This window comes from Solea senegalensis, linkage group LG20 (assembly GCF_019176455.1).
Source record: "Solea senegalensis isolate Sse05_10M linkage group LG20, IFAPA_SoseM_1, whole genome shotgun sequence".
In the NCBI taxonomy this organism is placed as follows: Eukaryota; Metazoa; Chordata; class Actinopteri; order Pleuronectiformes; family Soleidae; genus Solea; species Solea senegalensis.
In genome coordinates, this window is record NC_058039.1 from 12,697,998 (window position 1) to 12,722,864 (window position 24,867).

General features: G+C 40.8%; 3 protein-coding genes and 1 long non-coding RNA gene across 6 annotated transcripts in view; 1 reads left to right on the top strand and 3 right to left on the bottom strand.

Moving 5' to 3' along the window:
* Window positions 1-634: 634 nt before the first annotated feature.
* LOC122786270 (elongation factor 1-alpha) lies at window positions 635-8,364 on the bottom strand. Its single transcript, XM_044052428.1, has 8 exons — window positions 8,286-8,364; window positions 6,983-7,143; window positions 4,237-4,416; window positions 3,866-4,162; window positions 3,597-3,747; window positions 2,699-2,955; window positions 1,591-1,825; window positions 635-1,009 (listed from the first exon to the last, which is right to left on the bottom strand). Exons 2-8 carry the CDS (start codon window positions 7,124-7,126, stop codon window positions 885-887), a joined length of 1,389 nt encoding a protein of 462 aa, XP_043908363.1. The 5' UTR covers window positions 7,127-7,143; window positions 8,286-8,364; the 3' UTR covers window positions 635-884.
* On the top strand, window positions 7,888-18,173 carry LOC122786273. The gene is made up of 2 exons (XR_006362426.1): window positions 7,888-8,110; window positions 17,667-18,173. It is a non-coding gene; the product is annotated as an uncharacterized LOC122786273 (long non-coding RNA).
* On the bottom strand, window positions 8,594-12,210 carry LOC122786271 (elongation factor 1-alpha). The gene is made up of 8 exons (XM_044052429.1): window positions 12,126-12,210; window positions 11,144-11,298; window positions 10,424-10,603; window positions 10,046-10,342; window positions 9,805-9,955; window positions 9,465-9,721; window positions 9,139-9,373; window positions 8,594-9,037 (listed from the first exon to the last, which is right to left on the bottom strand). Exons 2-8 carry the CDS (start codon window positions 11,285-11,287, stop codon window positions 8,916-8,918), a joined length of 1,386 nt encoding a protein of 461 aa, XP_043908364.1. The 5' UTR covers window positions 11,288-11,298; window positions 12,126-12,210; the 3' UTR covers window positions 8,594-8,915.
* Window positions 18,174-19,156: 983 nt separating the features above from the next.
* Window positions 19,157-24,867, bottom strand: part of si:ch1073-513e17.1 (sialin) — a 13,228-nt gene continuing 7,517 nt past the window's right edge. For all 3 annotated transcript variants that reach the window (XM_044052426.1, XM_044052427.1, XM_044052425.1), the window contains exons 9-12: window positions 23,940-24,072; window positions 23,131-23,278; window positions 22,935-23,025; window positions 19,157-22,185 (exon numbers count right to left, since the gene is read on the bottom strand). In XM_044052426.1, coding sequence (XP_043908361.1) covers window positions 22,018-22,185; window positions 22,935-23,025; window positions 23,131-23,278; window positions 23,940-24,072 — 540 coding nt within the window. In that variant the 3' untranslated portion in view covers window positions 19,157-22,017. The remainder of the gene's footprint in view (window positions 22,186-22,934; window positions 23,026-23,130; window positions 23,279-23,939; window positions 24,073-24,867) is intronic.

The following is a 24,867-nucleotide window of genomic DNA, read 5'->3' on the forward strand; positions in this document are numbered from 1 at the left end:
GGACAACGCCTGCTCCTCCTCCTCCTCCTCCTCCTGCTCCTAATTGTCTGTCCCTGCATGATTTCACACACATACTACTTCTGTGAGGAAAAACAAGTTGACGAGTGGACGTTCAGCAACTTTAACTCCACTCTACATGTTTGAGAGCTTATTTAGAGGTCACATTGAGGAGGAAAAGATGGAAAGATGTTAACAGATAAATAGAAGGGTTGATTCAAACTGGCAGGTACGTGTCCAAGCAGGTTGAACGGAACGCCTCCCATGTGCTAACTTAACCAACCGGCCTGTTGGTGAAGCGTATGTCTTGCCAAAAGGACACACCTATGTGAAAGAAATGTGAAACAACTCAAATGCCTCACTTTCTGTGCCTGTGTGGATGTATATTAATATCTCTGTGAGGACCAAATTTTTTTTACAAACCTATCTTTGTGGGGACATTTTGTCCAGGCAACTTTAAAAGGCTTTTTCTGGGGTTAAAACCTAGTTTTAGGGTTAGGGTTAGAACTGGGTTTTGGTTAGGGTCAGATTATGTCCCTGATGTGTCCGCACTAACATATAATAACAAGTTTGTGGACCAAAACAAGTTTTGCTGTTGTCTAACACTGGTGATGTGACAGAACACATAAGAACCATGTTAGTTTGGCAATGTTTAAGATTTTTATTATTTTGGTTTCAACTTAATCATGATCACAGTTTCCCCTAGAAGGCGCGTACCTTCCTTTCCTGCGGAAACTTTTACGATGGGTTTTAATCAGCATAAGCCAGTCCTTGAGTAGAGAGCTCTGCCTCAGAGAAGACGACGCTGGGTGGCAAGGAAGACGAAGGGATGGGGTGGCCCGCTGCTGCTGAGACGGGACGTTTTCTTGGACATCCCGAATGACAATTCATTTCTTCTTATCTGCCTTCTGTGCAGACTTGGTGACCTTTCCGCCGGAAGCGACCTTCTTCTCGACAGATTTGATGACACCGACGGCCACGGTCTGCCTCATGTCACGCACAGCGAAGCGACCTGAGATGCACAGGAGGGTACAAATGCAATAAACAAATCAGTGTAATCATAAAAAAATCCTCTGGAACACAAACTAAGGAAGGTTGGTATTTGTATCATAGATTAAATACAAATGTGCTTATTATTTGATTCAAATGTTAAGTAAATATGTTCTTCTGACCTTGTTGTTTTGATTTAACACCATTAAAAAGAGTAAAGCAACCTCATTGAAAACCTTATGATGTCAGCTTATATCTACATTGACTTAACAATATGTTCACCGCTATAGATCACCATTAGACAGCCTTTTCCAAACTGGAAACTGAAGTTTGTAAACCACTCTCCCACACCAAAGCCCATAGAGAAACTCAACACAGGAGGTGCAGGGGTCCTGTTGCCTTGTTTGGTAATTTTGTGTCATAAAGGTAAATGAGAATGAACCATTTCACGTGCCAAATCACAAAATCACACATTTGATCTCACTGACGAAGGCAGCAGTGGGTCGACTACTCGTTAACGCTGCGCTAACACAGACTCCAGTTTCCAGTTGGAAAATTCTGTTGAACAGTAGCTAACTCAGTATATTGTGGATTCTTACTCACCCAGTGGAGGATACTGGGAGAAGCTCTCAACACACATGGGTTTTCCAGGCACCATGGTGATGATGGCAGCGTCTCCAGACTTGAGAGCCTTGGGGTTGTCCTCAAGCTTCTTGCCGGAACGGCGGTCAATCTTCTCCTTGAGCTCGCTGAACTTGCAAGCAATGTGAGCGGTGTGGCAATCCAGAACGGGGGCGTAGCCCTGTGCGATCTGTCCCGGGTGGTTCAGGATGATGACCTGAAATTTAGATGAACGTGGACATTGATAACCAAGAAGAACAAAACAACCACAGTGATAACGAGAAGTGATATGTCAAACATGTTCATCTAAGACAAATTTGTTTTGAGTTGTAATTTGAAGGTGGAGAGAGTGTTAATCTCATGTATGGTTTGTGGGAGAGTTCCAGAGACATGAAGCTGTACAGTGAAAGGCTCTGGACCCCATGGTTGATAGATGGGCAGGAGGTGTGATGAGGAGCAAGGAGGAGGAAGTTGTGTAAATGTGAATTCTTTTCTTTTCTTTTCAGAAGTGTGCTCAGACATAAGTGAGAAGAAAACTAATATCTTAAAAATCTGAGTGGGTGATGAAAATGTGTCACACAAAATGGCATCCAGTAAAATAAGTTGTACAGTACATGGGACAACCATTGGACAATGTAACCATGCTAAGCCAACATTTTTGTTTGATAAGGGCGTCTGTATTCAGCTCACTTTCAAAATGGTCACTGACCGGGTTACTGAGGCGAATGAAATACCCTCAAATAATGCGCTTCTCTGACAGGGAAGAGTTCCTCTTTCTTTCACTGCGCACAGCTCATTATCACTCATGGATGGAGTTGGCAGCGAAACATGTTGAACTGGTTTAACCCAGCCCATGTTGACGCTTTCCAACCATCCCTAAAGCTGCAGTTTTTTTTTCACACTGTATTACTGAACGTGACGTGTAAACTGGATGTTTCAACACAGCAGCTTCTACCTTGCGTTACATAATCTAGATCTAGAGCAAACAAGTTAAACATGACTCCACTATTTTTTTCAAGCAAGTAAGTTAAGTCACTGTTTAGTACTTTGTGATTTCACTCTCCTCTCCTCTCCTCTCCTCGACTCGCACCTGAGCGGTGAAGTTGTCAGCAGCCATTGGTGGGTCATTCTTGCTGTCACCGGCCACATTTCCACGACGGATCTCCTTGACGGACACGTTCTTGATGTTGAAGCCGACGTTGTCACCGGGGAGAGCCTCAGTCAGAGACTCGTGGTGCATCTCCACAGACTTCACCTCAGTGGTCAGGTTGGGGGGAGCGAATGTGACGACCATGCCAGGCTTCAGGATACCGGTCTCAACACGTCCGACGGGAACTGTTCCAATACCTGAGAGGGAACAGAACGGGGCACCAGTATGATCTCAGTTTACTTTTTCATGTGCAAGCATGAATGAAGAAATATTATACACATTTTTTCTAAAATGATACACTGTGTGTGGTAATCAAAGGGACAGACATATGCTGCATTTTCAAATACATCGGAACCGGAAGTGACGTCACTGCCAAGTTCCGAAGACGGAAGCGACAAATACAGCAGAAGTGCGGTAAGCGGTAAAGGTACCAGTGTTTGTATGATGACAGCAATCTTGGAATCTCATGTCCAGGTTTGAGAGGTTGCTCCAAGTTGGGCATCCGAGTTTGGGATGGGGGGTCTCATAGAGGACAGGCCCAAGTCTTGAGAGTTGTAGTGCCCATTATTCCATTATTACTATGATTATTATGTAGCCTAGGGTCTGCCAGCAATTTGATTTCGCACTCTACACATTTTTCTTCATCACTCTGCATGTACATCCAGATCATTGGTCCGATTGGCTGTAGGTCTATCCAATTCGATCTACGTCTATCTAAGGCATTTCAATCTATGTCCGTTGGTCACGCCTCTTGTTGACTACACCTTTTCAGAGTCATACTCAAAACTCACAGGACATAATGTGACATATACATATATATATTTATACACACACTTACCGCCAATCTTGTAGACGTCCTGCAGGGGCAGACGCAGGGGCTTATCGGTGGGGCGAGAGGGGGGCAGGATGGAGTCCAGAGCCTCCAGCAGGGTTGTACCAGTGGCACCGCCCTCTTTGCGCTCAATCTTCCAGCCCTTGAACCAGCTCATCTTAAACACATTGCGAGATTTGTTTGTTCGCCATTGCGAGATTTCAAGAAAAGAGTGCAAAATGGATGAAATAATGATTATAATAAGTCAAAAGATATTTCAGCAAAGATTTCCTCACCTTGTCGCTGGCCTCCAGCATGTTGTCTCCATGCCACCCAGAGATGGGAACAAAGCCAACAGTGGCTGGGTTGTAACCGATCTTCTTGATGTAAGCGCTCACTTCCTTGGTGATTTCCTCAAAACGCTTCTGGCTGTAAGGGGGCTCGGTGGAGTCCATCTTGTTGACTCCGACAATGAGCTGCTTCACGCCGAGGGTGTAGGCCAGCAGGGCGTGCTCACGGGTCTGGCCGTTCTTGGAGATACCAGCCTCGAACTCACCAACACCGGCAGCAACGATCAGCACGGCGCAGTCAGCCTGAACAGACAGAACTTGGTAAAACTTCATATCCTGGTGGTGAATTGAAAAGGCTCAATAATAAATGTCTTTACCTGAGATGTTCCAGTGATCATGTTCTTGATGAAATCCCTGTGTCCAGGAGCATCAATGATGGTCACATAGTACTTGTTAGTCTCAAACTTCCACAGAGCGATGTCAATGGTGATACCACGCTCACGCTCAGCCTTCAGTTTGTCCAGCACCCAGGCGTACTTGAAGGAGCCCTTGCCCATCTGTTGTGTTGTTGGGAAAATACAAATATAAATGGAAATGAAAGGAAATGTACAAATCAATTAGACACTTCCAAAAAACATTTCTGACCTCATACCATGTCACTATTACATGTGTCCAATAACTGAAAGTAATGATTTGTGATTGACGTTATCGATCCCACACTGGGGAAGTTCATTGTTACAGCAGTGAAAGGGTTCAGAGATGGACAAGTGACAAATACAAGATAATAATTCAGATATCTGGATAATAAAACATCTAACTAAAAAAAGAAAACAAGCCTTAATATTTGATTTCAATTTCGATACACAGGAGTACTCAAGGTCATTACCCAGCACGAAGTTTCATACATGTTCCCTGCAGCATCTACTGCAGCTGAACATCCCTCACCTCACCCTTCCCTTTCAAGTGTGTTGGAGAACATTATGCAGCCATAAGTTAGAATTAAAGCAAAAACATTTTGTAAAATGATCCACAAAGGCAGCTCCTGCTATAAATATAAATGGTTTGTTCTGGAGTAAGGAAAAACAAAAATTCAACCCACATTTTACACACTGGACTTTTAAGATTATACAATCTGATACAATCCACAAACCCTGAATATCGCATATGTGTGAGTGAGGGCTGCACATGTCTCACCAAGCTGCAGTGATCATGCCAGCTGTGTGGACGCATGTTATGATAAAAGCGGAAATAAATAAATTAAGTATAATATTGTTGGTGAAAAAATGTAAACATAGAGCAGGAATGGTTTCTGAACTAGCAGGTTATAGCTAATAAATGTGAGCGTTTGAACTGCAAATCATTCATAAACACAAAAACACTGCTGTGTTATGTTTTTTCTTTTCATTTTGAAAGAGTAATCTCTCAAAAATCCAATTGTGTCTGTAATAAATGCTAATTGATTTATCTATTTGTATCTGGCTGTTTTATTGCTTGCTGAATTCGTCCAGTGACCTTGAGTGTCACGAAATGCGCTGTATTATGATCTAAGTATTATGATCACTATTATTGTTAGGGCCCAAGCACAGACGTGGCTGGACAGGCCCAGACAGGCGCCAGCCCTCACCTTCCTTTTGATTTGTATTGCGGGTTACCACAGCAACCATGGCAGCTGCTAAAAAGTATGTTTGCAGAAATAGCACGCAGAAGCCAACCGCCCCACCTCTATTCCTCTTCTTATTCTCTATTACATCTTCTTTTTAAGATGATAGTGAACCACAAAGCCAATCTTGGTGCCACGTAATGGCAACAGGAAGTACACCTTCAGTAACAAGCATTGCCTCATTTACATGAAATTTTAAGGGTGGTTTATATTCAAGATACTCAGGCCTTCAGCCTCAGTTATTATTATTACACACATAAAGGTGAGTGGTTTGACAGTGCAACAGATTGTCTTTTAGGAATATTTTTTAATATATTTTCATATGATCTTAGGTTAGTTTTATTTGTAACTCCTGTAAAGTATTTCTTATTTATATTTTGTACCATTTTATCTGGCCACACGGTGGTGTAGTGGCCTGGAGCCCCGGTTGAAACAAGGGCCTTTCTGCATGGAGTTTGGAGTCTCCCTGTGTGTGCATGGGTTCTCTCCGGGTTCTCCGGCTTCCTCCCACAGTCCAAAAACATGCAATGTGGGGATTAGGTGAATTGGACACTCTAAATTGACCGTGAGTGTGAGAGTGAATGGTTGTTTGTCTCTAGTTGTGTGTGGCCCTGCGATGGACTGGCGAACTGTCCAGGGTGTACCCCGCCTATCGCCCGATGTAGCTGAGATTGGCACAGCACCCCCTCTGGTGGAGGATAACGCGATTAGATGATGACTGACTGACCATTTTATCTTTTCTTTGTCTTTTCTTTTCATTTATTGTTTTCTTTTTAAAACAACTGCTGCCATTTTTAGGCTGAGAAACAAAATTTCTTTTTGAGGAGCGTCGTTGTAACAATCTTAATCTGACAATAAAGTAAAGTCTAAGTCTCAGTCTTCTGGCTTTAACGGTGGGGTTTATATAATTTGTGTAAACTGATAAATACAGTGTAAATAGCAGGCTGCAACAAACAATTGTTGTCTTTTGTCTGGACTTAAAATCTTAAAACGGTGAAAAATGTCAATTGGTGTTTCACAAACCTGGGAATTATGTTGTTCTCAGACGTCTTGATTTGTCCACAAACTACGTTATTTATTATTTATTTGTGAAATGAAGCAATGAAACCAGAAAGTATTCACATTTAGGAAGCTGAGAAATCAGAAAACTTGATACCAAGTAATCAAGTATCAAGATAGTTGACGATATGTTGTTTGTATTGCTGAAAGCTGTCTATAAAATATATTTGTTATCGTTTTCTCTGTATGTGTCAATGGATGGGGAAGGTCACATTTGAACAGTAGGGGGCAGTACTTGACCGGCTGATCTCAGTCAACAGTCACCACCACACCCGTTTCCCCTCAATTATGAATGAATATACAAACAGTCTGTGAGATCAGCGGTGTCATTACATGTTCAACATTGTGATCATTTGTATTGTAAATAAGTCATTTTAAATGAGCGTATGGCCTGGTGAACGAACCTCAGCGGCTTCCTTCTCAAACTTCTCGATGGTTCTCTTGTCAATTCCTCCGCACTTGTAGATCAGGTGGCCGGTGGTCGTGGATTTGCCGGAGTCGACATGGCCAATGACCACGATGTTGATGTGGATCTTCTCCTTTCCCATTTTGATTGAATGCTTCTCTGCACGACATGGTTAGAGAGAGAAAAGCTATGTTGATTGTATGTGATGGTCAAAACACAAATGTATTTCTTACTGGTGTCTAATTAATCAACATCGTTCTGTGTGGAAGGGGATTTGCGTAAGTGGGTTTATTTTTTACAAAACAAATTGTATCATTGGAACTGACGCAAGATTACATGACGTAAATCGTGCCTTTTTAACGCAGTCGACACAATGCCGCGTTCACTCTGCAGTCACCGTTGTAATTAGAAGCATCACAGTGGAAAACGTTCACTTTAGCGTCATTATTTTCCATTTTAAATCAGATAGACCCACATTTGCGAATAAAGACGCGACTTCTAAGACCAGGTATATTAGCTATTCGCATAATGGCTGTAAAGGCATAGTAAAATCCCCAATATTGTAACAAATCAAAACAGATGGTGCCATGTTTGATATAACGACTTGAAAATAAGCTGTAGCACGTACTTCAGCTACAAAACTCAAAAAAGAGTAAACGCAGCATTTTAAAAACGTCTGTCCGCAAGCTGTTCTGCTGACAGTGCGTGAACGCAGCATTCACATGTCCCACTAACAGCGTAGTTTAATTTCACCTGTTTTTACCCTAGTCATGGGGACATAAACAAATTAACATGATACACTGGATAAAACCCGTCATTTCAAAAAGACTCGTCCACGACGCATAAAAGTTGCGTGCATGAGTCATGCACCATGTGCTCGATACCGGCGACCCAGCCACCATGTTGCGCCGTTAGCGCATAGCCGCCATGTTAGCTCTGCTCAGGGCGCGCACCCCGACATTTTACAGCAGGCACTTGGGTGGAATGGTGCGCGTTCACGAGGGTAGAATGGGCTACCATGACTGGCAGAAAAGGGAAAACTGACTTCCCCGTTATGTACTTGAAGTGGAGCAGCATAAAAACAAAGCCGAATAGACAGACATCAAATTGGATAACATTAAACAAGGTAAGGTCGCACGTTTTTACCCCTTTCAGTGTAAGCAGAGTTATTTTACACACAGCCAAGCAGTATTGGTAAATATAGTCAAGTCATCCTTTTGAAGGTCAAGAATGAATGGTTTTTCCTTAATACTGTCTCAATGATGGAACATGCATTTCGCAGCAAATGTCAAAACACCAACCTGTATAAAAGCAGTCGTCCCCTGATATGAAGCGGAGGGAAAAAAGGACAGAACGTGAGCCGTCCTTAGTTTTTATACTGAACTAGAAGAGAGGGAGGGCTGTGCATGCCAGTGTTGCTGTCAGACTAAAAATTAAGGGGTGCTATTGGCTGGGGCTGCATAACTCCTATCAAGGCGATTGGATGGTAAGTGCATCACCGGACACAGATAGCATGGTCAAAAACGGCTGCAACACAGGATAGAGGGTAGCTTGCCTATGACAGTAAAACCGTCACTAACTGCAGCAGAAAAGGATCAAGACAAGCCAATTTCAATTTTTTCAAAGACATTTATTTTTATTAGTTACCAGCAGCTTTCTTTCCAATCGAATGTGGCATTAAGAACAATAGTTTAACCATTTCCAACTTAAACTTAACTGAGTACAGGCACCGTCACGTGATTCAGGTAAGTGACAATGCCACATTGTTCTTTTTTCCTGCGAAAACTTTTGCGATGGGTTTTAATCAGCATAAGCCAGTCCTTAAGTAAAGAGCTATGCCTCAGAGAGGATGTTCTGGGGTGGGGGGAAGATGGACAAGTGGCCCGTTGGTGCCGGAACACATTTTGTTGCTGGATGTCCTGCACAACTATTCATTTCTTCTTCTGGGCCTTCTCTGCAGCCTTGGTTGTCTTTCCGGAAATATCCTTGTGGTCCACGGCCTTGATGACACCGACAGCCACTGTCTGCCTCATGTCACGCACGGCAAAGCGACCTGTAAAAGATTTCAGGGGATGAACACATTTGCTTTATTTAGCTGTAGTATGAATACACATTCCTGAATCATGCACTGGACATTTTAGGTACATAACATACCAAGGGGAGCATAGTTGGAGAAGGGCTCCACAACCATGGGCTTCTGTGGAATGAGTTTGACAATGGCAGCATCTCCAGACTTGACGAACTTGGGGTGGTCCTCAAGCTTCTTGCCAGAACGACGGTCAATCTTCTCGATGAGCTCCTTGAACTTGCAGGCAATGTGAGCAGTGTGGCAATCCAGCACGGGGGCATAACCCTCGTTGATCTGGCCAGGGTGGTTCAGGATGATGACCTATGGACACAGCGTATATTATTCAATAAACATCCATTTCACCACATCCATTTCCTTCACTTATAGATGCATTTCATGTGCTTCGACTCACCTGGGCATTGAAACTTTCAGCAGCCTTGGGTGGGTCGTTCTTGCTGTCACCAGCCACGTATCCACGACGGATTTCCTTGACGGACACGTTCTTGATGTTGAAGCCCACGTTGTCACCGGGGAGAGCCTCAGTGAGAGACTCGTGGTGCATCTCCACAGACTTGACCTCAGTGGTCAGGTTGGGGGGAGCGAAAGTGACAACCATGCCAGGCTTCAGGAGACCAGTCTCGACACGTCCAACAGGTACTGTTCCAATGCCTTATAAATGGAGAATATTATTAGAATGCATTCTTAACTCCACCAATACTTCAGCCATTACATAATAAAGTTATGTTCCCTACCGCCAATTTTGTAGACATCCTGCAGGGGCAGGCGGAGGGGCTTGTCGGTGGGGCGGGAAGGTGCCAGAATGGCATCCAGAGCCTCCAGCAGGGTGGTTCCACTGGCATTACCCTCTTTACGCTCAACCTTCCATCCCTTGTACCAGCTCATCTACAGAAAGGTGTATGGAGGGAAAAAGAATTAGTCCTTACTCTCCACCGGTTCAACCAATACAGCTTTCTTGCAGCATGACAATCTCACCTTCTCACTGGCCTCCAGCATGTTGTCTCCATGCCATCCAGAGATGGGCACAAATGCAACAGTGGCTGGGTTGTAGCCGATCTTCTTGATGTAAGCGCTCACTTCCTTGGTGATTTCCTCAAAACGCTTCTGGCTGTAAGGGGGCTCGGTAGAGTCCATCTTGTTGACTCCGACAATGAGCTGCTTCACGCCGAGGGTGAAGGCCAGCAGGGCGTGCTCACGGGTCTGGCCATTCTTGGAGATACCAGCCTCGAACTCACCAACACCGGCAGCAACAATCAGCACGGCGCAGTCAGCCTGAACAGACAGAACTTGGTAAAAACTTTTGCCTTTATGTGCTGGTGGTCAATTGAGGGGCTAAGTAGCATATGTTTTTACCTGAGATGTTCCAGTGATCATGTTCTTGATGAAATCCCTGTGTCCAGGAGCATCAATGATGGTCACACAGTACTTGCTGGTCTCAAACTTCCACAGAGCAATGTCAATGGTGATACCACGCTCACGCTCTGCCTTCAGTTTGTCCAGCACCCAGGCGTACTTGAAGGAGCCCTTACCCATCTGTGGAGGAATTCACAAGTCAGAATCTTTAAATTAAATTGTTTAGGCACCATTTATTAAAAAAACTCATAGCAAAAAAATGTTGTTAAAAATACCATTTAATCATTAATTGAATAATTCAACATTTAATCAAATTTAATATAATAAAATGTTCATTATAAGATAAAACTATCAACAAAAAATACCATCTCAAACTTTAAAAACAAATTGTGAAATGAAACCACTTAATTTTAAATCAATGTTCAAGAAAAAGACTAAAATGTACCATTTATAAATCATTGTTTAAAGAAACGACATTTTGACATTTGAGGAAGTCAAATCCACACCCTGAGGCCTTAAATAAATGCATTGAGCCGACGGCGATGACTTTTAAGCTCCGCCCAACGTGCGCGTGCACGCTGCCACAACACCCTCGCAACGGGGGAAGCTCAGCTAAAGAGTGGCACGCTGATGCCGCCATCTTGGGACGTCGATTAATACGGCAATACGGGGGACAAATAAGTCACAGTAACCTAAATTAAAATGAAATACAAAACTCACCTCGGCGGCTTCCTTCTCGAACTTCTCGATAGTTCTCTTGTCGATTCCTCCGCACTTGTAGATCAAGTGACCAGTGGAGGTGGACTTTCCGGAGTCGACATGGCCAATGACCACGATGTTGATGTGGGTCTTTTCCTTTCCCATTGTTGTAATTTCTGCCATAAAAGAAACCCATCCATTAAACTCCACTCATTAAAACAATTAAATGAGCACTGGCGTTTCATATTTAACGGTTTTTAATTATGGGGAGCGTGGGGCGTAGACGTGAACCAGAACCATGACGTGCCGGTTTGATTATAACACAACTTCCACCGTAGACGATTAAAAACGTGGCGACATGGTGTTCACATGGGGGAAAAAAAACTAATTCGAATAATGTGTTTCGACATCAATTTTCAAAAGTAACGGTTCAGATTAAGCCGCTAACGGGCGGCGTCGGCGGCTGCTGCTGCTAGGCCTCACTCGGCCACAGGCCAGTCGAGACACGTGTTCCTCCGTGGGCCACGTCGTATAAAGTTACAAAGATCGCCAAATATCCATTGGCACCGCTACCCAGACTTCCACCACCTGTTAATTGAGGCTGATGGTTTCACCGAGGGAGAAGAGGAGAAAGAAATTCCGTCCTCCAACATCCTCAGCTCTGCTTTATACAGCCTCCCTTCTTTGTTCCCGTCCCCACTCCTCCAAATAACATCTTTTTTGTTCAATTAGTTAAACACATCTTCGTTAGAACGTTCGAAAACCATGGAAGCAAGCCAACAGTTGCCAATTTAAACACCCACGCGTGATTACTACATTAACTGAAAAGGCTGAAATCCACAGGTTTGTGTCAAGTTACATAACCGTCGAGACAAAGTTTTCCGTTAATTAACGGGCCGTCGAAGGAAAAACCCTCACGCTCACCACGTATTATTGTGGCTATACATCGGTAAAAGTTCGTTCACGCTTCTCGAACTTGCTGATGAATCAAAGCTGCACTTACCGGTGTTTCTGGGTTTTTCACCAAAGCTGCTGCCCCTAGCCAGGTAACAGAAAGAGGAAGTCTGCGGCTCAACACGGGGGTTTTATACCGAATGGGAGGCGGCTTCAGTCCCCGTCGCCCTCCCTGATATCAGACCCCGCAAATCACACACATTCCAGCCAAAAAACGTCAGCACGTCACCGGATGAAGTGCCTGGAACACGCGTGTCTCATCCGGCACGTTATTCCCGTCACGTCTCAGTGACATGAGGAACTTTAGATAACACGACAATCATCATTATCATCATCTTTGAGACAAACAGCGAGCACTCTGATGAGTAGTTCTACAGTAATTTAATCCCCTGCTTCTTCAGTTTTTATTGATCAGCAGCAGATTGGAAAATAATACTCTTTAAGACTCTGTTCTTAATCGACTTTATTGAGGACAAAGTTTTCTGCACACTGCAGAAACAGTGCTGACCCTAGCCTTTATGGGGCCCTAAGCAGGATTTAATTTGGGGGCCACCATTCCACCACCTCAGAGTAGCTGGTTCTTGACTATTATAGATACCAGTGTAAATCTATAAATTCCATTAATTATCGTTGTTAGTAAACCAGTTTAATCACGTTGGAATCAGAACAGATTTGCAGATGTGCACTAAATGAGCAAATCTTCAAAACTCCAAAATAAAACTTAAGATCAGCATTATTTAGATATCTTTATGTACCTTAATATATATAGATTTTTTTAATATGCTCCAAAAAATATATAGTACCCATCCATTATCTATCGCTTTGTCCTCCACCAGAGGTCGCAGGGGGTGCTGTGCCAATCCCAGCTGAGCAAAAGGCAGGGGTCACACCCTGGTTGCCAGTCCATCACAGAGCCAACATGTAGAGCTGGACCACCATTGACATGAAAGAAAACCCACAGCAACATTCTTGCTGTGAAGCAACAGTGCTCCAGTTTTCTTTATCTCTCTATTAATTCCAGGAGCGTTTGTCTGTCTGGGTCTCTTTGATGTCAGGGCAAAGGTTTAGAAGCACTTTGTTATGTCGTGAGTAAATTCCTTTGATGATGAAATTAGCATAACATCACTCCTCCATTGAGGCAAAGACTGTCTGTCTGTCCGTCCATCTTTTGATCACAAGATTAGTTCAACAGGACGCTTGACAGGCTTAGAAACTTGGCAGGTGTCTTACGGAGACCACTGGTGTGTGCAAGTGTGGTGGACGTATCGCTAAAGAAGTCGCTTCTGCACGCCTGAAGACAGTCGGCATGTGGAAGTGACTGGTTTAGTGATACGGTGACCTGAGCGCCGTTAGTCTTCTTCTTCTCCAGGCTGCACACTAAGAAGTGCAATGCTGCCCTCCACAGTTTGAAGTTCCCAATCACATACTTAAGACCAAAATTACAGTTTTAAGTCAGATCGAGGTCGCCTGCCAAGTTTGAAGCCCGTCAAGGTATGTGGGTTACCTGACAGACGGAATAACAGACAGACTTGTCTAAAACAACAACTAAAACATTATCAATCTTCAAATGTGCCGTTTTAACACAAAATATTCCATTAAGGTTGACATTAGAGGCCCAAACTTACCAGTAAACCAACAACTTATGTGTCCACGTGAGATCCAAAAACGCTGTTTCGTCTACTTCTTCTTCTTCCTCTTGTGGCAGGCTGTACACACTGAGTGGTCCAATCCTCCACTTTTCAGTAATGTTTTCTAGTAATTTTCTTGCTCAAAGTCATCAAAGAACTCTTGCCTTTGATAGGCAAGTGTTGCAGACAGACAGAAGCCTGTAAAAAGCCGTAGAATAGCTTTAGCATTTCTAATACATATTCATATACATTTCCATGTATATACTTGTATTTTTTAATACAACTTTTTGAAAACTCCCCTCAAATTTCAACATACATCTTACAACACTGTGATAAATCCTAAAAACTATATGGTGGCTAAGATATTTGACCACACTTTCCAGATAGGAAGAAATACAAATTTCACATGTTGGGCAGGGAAACAACAACACATTATTACCATGAAATATGCCACTACAGTAAGTCATACACAACTGAGTTAAAGTTTTGATGGCGGCCATACACAGCCATCTATATGCAGCTGCTAAGCAGGGTCTACATTGTAATCATGGTACATCAAGGCTGCTGTTTTTAATGGAAAAGTACAACAAAAAAATGCTTGTAGACACACACAGAATGGAACAAAAAACATAATTGATGTACTTATGCTGTAACTGTAACAATTGGCAAACACAAACTGGTTCCAGCCTCACACATGTTTGACATTTATGACAATAAGCTGAATATATTTGGTTTTGGGACTGCAATTCTAAAAAAAACAATTTGGGGCACATTTTATAAGGGAAATTAGATATTGGTGAAACAATGTTTTGCAAGTAACCAAGATGGGTTAGAGTTCTTGTCTTTTTCAATCATTTACTTACAAAAGAAGCTACATGAGCACAGAGCTCATCACCCACTGAGACCCCAGCTCTTCACCCTGACAAGATTATTTAAATCCATCTGAGATTTAAATTCAAACAGATGCCTGACCCTGAGAAGATGAACTCAAGCTGTTTTCAAGATTCCTTATCAACCAGGCATTTACATTCACACCACATACGCAAGTGTGTGAACTGATTAAAAGTGAATATTCAGGGGGGCAGGGTATCGTCTCTTATGTTCTTCTTTACAAATTGAAAAAAGTATTTGGATTTTCTGGGATTTTGTGTAGTGTAGTGTAGTTACTGAAACTGTCCAGTGCATCCAAATTGAGATTAGAGATTAATAACTAGGCTGATTAAAATACAGAAATCATACAACATGAATGGATAAAACTGGCCTTTTTGTCATTAGGATGCTGTTTGGGGAGGTGTGGAGGCCCTAAACTTCACCGGCAGTTCCTCAAAAATGAGGGTTCTACCTCATCAGGACCAGGTTTCACCCAAACATAGTTTAAGTTCATACATTTCTATATTACTCAAGCTGTCCAGTGCATTGAGTTAGATGAATAATAGGCTGATTAAAATACAGAATGTTGTCGTTAGGCTGCTGCTTGGGAAGGTGAGGAGGTCAAATTCTGCCTCATCCTCCATCACTGTGGCACGTTGCCCAGTTTAGTCAACTGGCATCAGTGATAAACACAAACGCTCAAGTTTACGCAGCTGCTCTTCTCAGGACAGTGTTTAGGGCTAGAAAAGGTGTCCTAAAGAGGTGACAAAATCAAGAACACACACGCATATGAAACAGCTCGCTGGGTTTTTCCTTTTAATGCAGGTAAAGGCTGATTCAACTTGGCAGCTGTTGCTTTCACTCAGCACAGTGGAGGTGAAGGAGGGAGGGAGGGTGAGATATGAGAAATGGCGACAGGAGGGAGGAGATATAGAGACTGGCAACGTGCCGACGGGGTCACAATAAGTGAGAGACATAACTAGAAAAATGTTTCCCTCTGCTGACGTTTGTGAGAAAAACCCCAAAACACATTGGCCATGACACTGAAAACTATGTAAACTAAAGACGTCTCCTCCAGGGAACCTCAGATGTTTAAGTACACATTCCTTTGTGGGCATAGAAAGTTATTAATAGGTCACAAACCAGTTCTGCTGCTTTTCAATGCACATGGTCTGATGTACTTCAAACGTGTGAGGGTGATTGTAGAAGTGTATGTGAAGGAAACCAAGTGTTTGTCTGCTTTTAAACCTACTCTAACACAGTCACAGGCAGTCATCACCAAAGTTCAAAACTACCTATGTATCTATGTCGTTCACAACAGTGTACAGACACAGGGTTGGCCGAGGGTCTTTTTTTTATCTATCTAAATAAAATTACTCAGCACATTAAAACAACACAAATGTAACTTTTTTAAACACTCCACGCAGCCTCTCTGTCTGCTAGTGTGGTGTGCTTGTCGTCCATGTGAACTGGTACATGTAAATACATGGAATAGAATAGAATAGAATAGAATAGAATAGAATAGAATAGAAACTATATATGAAGTTCAAAGTTCCCACTGTGGGGGCCTGATCGACTGGAAACGACCTCGGGATACACAACGACTCTGAACTCTGACAGGTCTGAGTGTTCGTAAAGATGTAGCCTCCGGTGATTTGGTGACTAATCAGAGCAAAGCACAACCAGCAGCTGTGTCATTACTTCAGGCTGTAAACTGGAGCAGGGCCGGGGAGAGCGGGTGTGAGTGTGAGTCTCTGTGTGTTGAAGGAAACTGAGAATGTGATCCAACAGGCAGACTGGCAGACAGAGCGTGGCAGCAGGACGTCAGTGATGACTCATCATGTGTGAGGTGGAGATCTGAATATTTAACTCAGACTGTCTCAGGAGAAGAACCTGCTTAAAACTAAACAAACGTCACTTTAATTCAAATCACTGTCAAATTAGTTCACACTATGCTGATTAAATCGTCTATTGACTCCCTCGCTCTAACATTCGTACAGGAAGTGCTTTGTTTTATGTCAAGAGGTACATTACAAACGCAAAGAAGTGACCACTTTATTAGGTACAATGGACACAGGAGAGGGACCTTGTGTGGTTTTCTGCTGCTGCAATTCACCTGTTTCATGGTTCCAATGTAATGTTCCTTTTTGTACCCTTTGTCTCTGATTAAGGGACTCAAGTCTGAAAGTGGCTGCAGATTTACAAGCTAGTTTTAAGCAACATTACTGACCTCCCCATTGGCAGACTGTTTTTGTGTGTCAATTTAAGAATATTTGGCTGATTTGTTGTTGGGCTGTTTTTGCAGAAAAAGTCTTGCTGTCCACATACATGTATTAATCTAAACTCATGGTTCTCAAACTGTGGTACATGTACTACCAGTGGTGTGCGAGCTTCCTCTGGTGGTACTTGGAGGAGAATCAGGAATACTGCTCTACTGTACATACCAGGATATGTGATCGGAGTGGAGCTGAGCAATTTTGCCCAGAGGACGTAGAAAATCAAACAAAAAATAATTGGAGTCTTGCTCCATCTTAAATCTTATGTCAATATACCAGTGTGTGAAGTATAAGTGAGGAAGAGGAGGAGGATGAGAGAATAAATCTGCCTCCTGTGTAATAGCTGGCCTATACTTACACCACTGTATTTTAATGTTGGTGATAATGTTGTTACTTCAAGAACTGAATATTTTCTCAGGTGGTTCTTGGTATAAAAAGTTTGAGAACCACTAATCTAATTACTATGTATTTCAGTCGCCGTGGGCTGCAGCATCAACCAGCTCCTACTGCCAGTTTTTAGAATCACGATTTGGTGCCTGTGTGGGTGCAGGTGAAGAAAAAAACCCAGCAACAACCTGTGTCTGAATCTGAGCAATGCCAACGATGAGGAAAAAGCCCTCAGTCGTTGACATTCATATACATACAGGCACTTTACCTCAATCTGAATTGCAATGTCAGCACAGTGTATGCAAACACACTCTAAAGCCCGAGGGAACAGCTCATGCAAATAAAGCACATTTACAACACACAGACCACCCCTCCCCACCTCCACCCCCCCACTGATTCAAACTAAACTGTCTCCCTTTTGGTTTCCAGGCTAATCCTTCACACTCACAGGCTCGTCAATCACAGGAAAGACTAGATCACCTTTTCACAGCCTGGAGGAAGAAAAGCTCCTTGATTACACGTTTGGCTGTGACTCACCCGCTGCCTCTGTCTGTAGCCTCAGGTCGACTCACAAAGTGAAAGTGGTTCTTCAGGTGTTGATGGATTTGCCCAGAAGTAGTTAACCTTACATAAACTGTTAAAATACCGTTAAACTATGCATTTTTCCCTACTAAAAGTTAGATTATATGTCTGTTAGAGCCTAGGTTTATCATTTCATAATGAATGTGAACAGTTTTCTTTTATTTATTATTGAGTAATTGTTTCTTGTTTTATTCAATTTTAGATAGGGCTGAAACAATTAAGCGATGGCTAAATTGAGTGTTGTTTCTTAAGGATTAAAAAAAGTTTTCTGATTTTACAAGTTGATTGTGAGGTAGGTATGTATACATGCGTTGTATTTTTATGTTGTAAAATAAAAACCTGCTTTCTTATTAACTACATTTCTTTAAATGTTCTGTATGAAGTCAAACAACATAAATGTGTGATAAAGTGTGATTTACCTAGAAATTGAATGTAAAACCTTGAAAATGACTTGCATAGTAGGGAGTAAGTTCAAAAAGAAGTTATTTAATGAAATACACACAGAGCAGAATAAATCTGGAGTAATTACTTTTACTCAAGTGCAGTAGTGCAACACGGAGGATAAATGCTGCCGCACCACATCTGCTACGTCATAAACTCATCCGGTTCATTCGAGAATAAAAATCTGACGCAAACTTCAGCCTCGTCCATGAAACAAAAGATCAACAGAAAGACAGAGGGACAGGTCCACCCTGTGAGTCAACGAACACGGACCTGGAAAATATGAGACGCGAGTTCAAAACACGTGTGCGTGTGTGTGTGAATGGCGAGAATCAAGACAAAACGGCACATAAAAGCGAAAAAACTATGAATTATACAGTAGAAACTCACGTTCAAATATTCAGTCTATAATATCAGTCTCTCTCATGTAATTTTACGCGTAAATTAGTAAGACAAAAATAAAAACATAAATTAGAAATGATTTAAAACCCAGAACTCGATGCTCAAATTGGTCTTATTGCCCCCACCTGGTGGTTGAAACCAGGAACTGTTTTAAAAAAAGACATCCTGCACTGAGTTCATTTTGACTGATTATAAGTGCTGTAAGGTGATGAATATGACTAAATGAATCAAATATAACTATTTTCTAAGTAATTATAACCCGATTAAAAGGAGAATTCGTCTTTTTTTCTGATATTTTAACTAAATTATTATATTACTAACAATATTATATACAAATGTATTTGCTCTTAGACTGTTATTTTATATTTAAGTAATAGTTACAATTCTAGAATTATGGCAGTTTAACTGTCAAGCAAGTGTAAATTTTATAAAATAAATTTAACTGATGTACCAAAAAAAGGTTTCAGTGTAAATTGTACACGTGACAACAAAAGTGGTTATTCAATGACAGAAGATTTAAATGTGTAAACATAGCATACATTTCAATGTACTTTACATATACACATGTACTTTACCCCCATAAACATATAGATTATTCAGGATTATTCTGTAATTTGGTAGCAAATAATCCACAACTGTAAACAATAACCACAATGATCAGAATCACTGATAAAAAAAAGGACATGAAAACACAAAGAGAACTCCTCTTTAGTATTGTCTCTGTAACTGGGGATCAGTGTATATTCAAACACATTTTTAGGCCAAACTCAATAACAATTAAAACAAAAATTAAGGGATTACATATTTTCCTTCCAAACTGCACTCAGTTGTCAGTTTATTAGGTACACCAAGCTACTACAAATGATTACTGAAACCTACATTATATTTGCATTTTAAAAAGGAGATGTTTTAACTGATTATTTTCATAAGCTGCAGTTTATATCACAAGAAAACAAAAAATTAACTCTGCATGATGAATCGATTACTAAATTAATCATGAACTATTTTATAATAATTTAAGTTTAAGAATGATTTGATTTTAGCTTCTTAAATGTTTTGTTATCTTTCTCCATATAACAAAAATATCATTAATCCTAATTTTTTTTTGATTGATAGACAAAATAAGACAATTTTAAATCAAATAAATTATCTACAGCTCAGACGAGTATCAAAATAATTGTGAGTTGCAGCCCTGAACATGAAAGGGGACTGTTGTATCAAATCTGCATTGTTAACTTGGCATACCTAATAATCTGGAATGAGAAGCATGTAATGTTTTTTTCCCCCACTGAAAGGCTATGTACACATAATATATACTGTATTTTATGATGTGATGAGATAAAAGTAACAGAATTAGAGATGCAGAATTCCTGGTAATTCTCAAAATGGGAAACGTTCCATGGGAATTAAAGGGAAGAAACTGGAAATCTTCAAAATGGATCGTTTGGAACTTAAAACAATTCAGATTTGATGCAAATACAGTTCAATATCAATGCAATTCCTCAACCACAGGCACACATCACACTATTTAATACGGAAAGTTTCCAAAATTCCCTGGCTAAAGTTCCCATGGAAAGTTTCTGGAATTTCCTGCCCTTTTTTCCAACCCTATACGGAATCTACGATGATACTTAAAAATGAAGATAAAACATTTAAGATAAAGAATAAATGAACACATTTAGAGGCTTTGTGTCATGATTTTTACTTCTCAAAACGAGTCCGATTGTTGTATCGTTTTCAAAAGTTTTCAAAACTATAAAACAAAGTCTTAGTGCGTGTGACACATTTTCACAGTGAAGTGAAGGTAAATAAATAAATTATTGCATCAGTGCACACAGTGTTTACACAGTGTCCTGTTTGTGCTGTGTGATCACGTTATTCCTTTAAGAAGCTGAACATTGTTGAACAGTGTTGACATCCTAGCAGTAAAAAAGTTGAGTGAGTGAGACTAAAAACACTTCTTTTTTGGCACCACATCAAATATAAGGCATTTAAAGTGTCGTGTCTTGTCTTGTCTTGTCTTTGTGTGGACAGTGTTTATTTCAGTCCCACTTGAAAGTAATTGAGGCATTAAAAGAAACACTTGGTCCCATTAAAACACTGTTCCAAGAAAAGCTTGAAAATGTTCAACATTACCTGGACGTGATTTGGTAAAAATCACGTTAATTTTGGTCTGAGTTAAGGCACCGTTTCCTTTAAACTGAACTTTTCTACAGTAGAAAACAAAGGTGGAATGAATCGTTCGTCAGTCGATTGAGGCAGTGAGAGTCGTATAAAAATACACCGGTCTCCCAAGACGGGTCCTTGAAATCCTTCAAAGTTTGTGTACCTGCCCTGAATAGACAATGGGTTTGTTTTTATTCAGATTAATTCCCAATAAGATAATTTGCTCTCTCATCATTCTCCTCCTCCTCTTCCTCACATATACTTTACACCCTGGTATATACAGCAGAGCGCTGTTTCTGTTACCACAGTTTAAGAACCCGGGTTCTATCCAACACTTAAAAAGCCTTTTGTAACAACAGCAACATATTTCTTAAAATAAAAATAGTGCAGACACTGTAGAAACCAACACTCCTCCACAATAACATTCTTGTACATGTGCACCTAAATTATTATTATTTGTTTAAAGTGGGATTGTATGAGCTGACACATGGCAACACTTTTCACTTCAGTCTATATATCAAGAATATTTCTGCTACTGTTTGATGACCTTTTTCCAATAGAAAATGTCGAAAACAGCCTTTTTATGGCTTAGAAACTGCAGTTTGTAAACTGCTCACTCTCCCATCACCACAGGACATAGAGATAATCAGGCGTTTTTTGGCTTTCAGGGACACGAAAGCTGCTGGTTCTACTGCTGCCTTGTTTTGGTAAGTTTGTGCTACTTGAAGAATTTCACACTCGGATGTGAAGGAATAACATGTTTTGAATTTACTGGATGGAGGCAGCAGGGAATCACAGTGACTCCTGTGTGCCGTGATGTAAAATCACTGATTTACTCTATGGAATTTGGAGTTAAACTAACTTTAGTTTCCAGCAGGAGAATGCGGTCGATCTAAAGAACTAAAGTAGGTATAGATTAGGTATAGGTAAATCTGGTTTTCCATGTTTCGTCAGTACCTCATACAACCACACTTAAAAACTAATCACTTTATTAAACCTTCTCTGTGGAAATAAACCTCTCACATTCTTCACCCAGTATTAAAATGCATTTAAATTTAACAGAGGTAGAACTATAACTTTGCCCTCCGATATGTCTCCTCCTCTGACTGTGAATCTGTCTTTTTAAAAACTCTATATTTCTTTTTTTGGTCTTTATAAAATAGAGGTTCTGGATGTATAGGATTTAGGATCATGTGGAGATGGACCTGCTCCTCCTTGACTCGGCCTCCGCTCTCTCCTCCTCTGTGACGGCCCACGGCTGAATCTCCCCTTTGCCAAATATGGTGTAAAAGAACGCTCCGCCCACGTTGATCGCGGCTGCGACACAGAACACCGTCCTCCAGCCAGACAGTGTGTGCTGACAACACCAGGAGGAGGAGGAGAAGGAGAAGGAAGAAAGAGAAGGATTACTAGAAATGTTTCCTGTGATTAAGAGTAATGTGTAAATAATTGATTTGGCGCAAATGTGAATGTTTTTAAATCCAAGTTAAAAACATCTCATGATGCTGATGACTGAGCTCTTTTAAAGCACATTTTGCTGCACTGTAAAACATTTTCTTTTTTTTTAAATAATTTAATTGAATGTAAATTATTGTTTTATTTAATTTTAATTATTTAAACTTCTTATTGTAGTATAAATATAGTATATTTCATATACTCATTTGAGAAGCACAACAGTGCCACCATGAGGAAAAACCATGGTAATACACATGAACATTGTATCAGTATGGATGGAGATTCAGGAAGTAGTGACAATTATGACATAGACAAAACAAACTGAATTAGAGCTGCGACAATTAACTGATTATTCATCGATTACTAAATTAATCCACTGACTATTTTGTTACTCAAATAATCGTTTTGGATGTTATTCTAATAATTAAAACAAAGATTTCTCTCTGACTTTACAGACTCTTAAATGTGAATATTATCTGGGTTTTTTGCTCCATTTGACATTCTGCTGACAAAAACAGAGAGATTTTCGTGGTTTTTGTGATTTTCTTTTACATTTTCTGGACTAAACAACACAGAAAACAATCAGTTAATTGAGAAAAGCCCCAAACACTGTTCACATGACTGATTTCATGACTGAGTGAATCCACCTACATCTTCTGTGAAGTATCCCGTCACGATGGGAGCCACGATGCCCGGGATTGTCCCGAATGTGTTGGTGATTCCCAGAAGGAATCCTGCATATCTGCAGGCCAGAGACAACAATGTCTTATAACATTGTATTACAGCTATTAAATATGATAGACAACATAAAGATGGAAAATAATCCAAATGAATGAGGAAATCTCACCGAGGAGCGATGTCGAGCTGGTTGATGAAGACTCCGGGGGCGCTGATCCCCCCGATGGCCATGGAGAGTGTGAGCAAGGTGACGGCGAGGACGTGGCTGCAGCCGGCGTAACCCACTGCGGCCAAGAACACAGCCGGGAACACGAGGCCTGCGAGGAAAAGGAGACGGGGTTTAATAAAAAAACTAAAGTCAGTGGGAAACACTGTTCTAAATGTAAATTCTGTTTCAAGGAATCTCAGCATTGCAATATTATTCAAAAATTATATTTGTTGTGTTGTACAGTACAGTACAGTGTTTTCCAAAGACTGGGTCGGGACCTACAGATGGGTCGTACAGGATTTGTTTTGGGTCCCCAAAAATGTTTTCATTCATTTATTTATCAATGTGTCATCATACTATATGATTTAAATATTATGAATAAAAGTAGGAACCAAACGAGGAAATGAGTCGTACATACGAGGTTACTGATACAGCAGTAAATCTTTAAAAAGTGGGTCCACATATACAGTAGTTTGGTAAATTAGATAAAGTGATTGCATATTACAGTCTTTAAATATTTGATTTAGTAAAGAAACATGTTTTGCTACCTTTTATTTTTGGATTTTAAAGGTGCCTATGTTTTATATGAAAAGTTTGTTGAGCCTTTTTCTATTTTATATGCTTAATTATCTTTAAAAAATAAACAAATACTTTCAGTGACTCCAAACCAATGTCAATTGCTGTCCCTGGGACACTCACCCTGCAACAGGTGAATCAGACTGACATACAGCACTATGAAAGAATCTTCAAAAAGGACTCCGGTCACTTGCCGGTGAATGTGAAGAGTTTACGAACGACGGTGACGCTCATTACTCTCCTCTCGATGAGGCTGTCGGCGGCGACGGCCGACAGCAGCGAGACCAGCAAGCCACCGAGGTACGGCACAGCGGACAGGAAGCTGTTCTGAGGACAGAGAGAGAGAGAGAGACAAACACACATTACTTCAGATGTTTCATGAATGAAGGTTGTTTGTTAAATGTTTGTTCTGAACGGTCTCTTTTCTGTTTTCTTGGCTCCATACAACAAAGAAATCATTCAAACTTAATATTTTTGGTTTGTGGACAAAAGAAGAAAATTATTTTGAAATTCTGATGAACATTTCTTCAAGATTTTCTGACATTTTATGAACCAAACAAGTTCTTTGTGTGTGTTTAAATTCATCAATTCAATCAGCAGATAATTAAATGACGACAATTATCATGAGTTGCAGGCCTGGTCTCCAGCCACTCAAAGTGAAAAGAAACAAAATCACTTGAGTTTCAACAGGCTGTGACATCAAATTGACTGTAGTGGATGTATGAATTTCCACTCAGCCATTTCCTGATCTATTAAATATATAAAAAAACATAAATTTAAGTGATGATGTAATGCATAAAATGTCACATTGATGTGAAAAACATTGATTTTTCAGCCTTGTACAAAACAATTATTTTGATTTACAAAAATATAAAACAGAAAACTGCGACAATTAATCACATTTGAGAAGCTATGACTGATTCTTTTCTATTTAATAACACAACTGGAACTAAATCACACAACAACAAAAACATAGCCTCTATTTCTAGAGCACTCCCCGTCTTCATGGCCACTAAAAGCTGCTTTACACTACAGTGTTTTCATTCACCCATTCACTCACACATCTATGTGTCTGTCACACATCTCTCATACCCGTTCAAACAGACGGCAGGAGCAACTCGG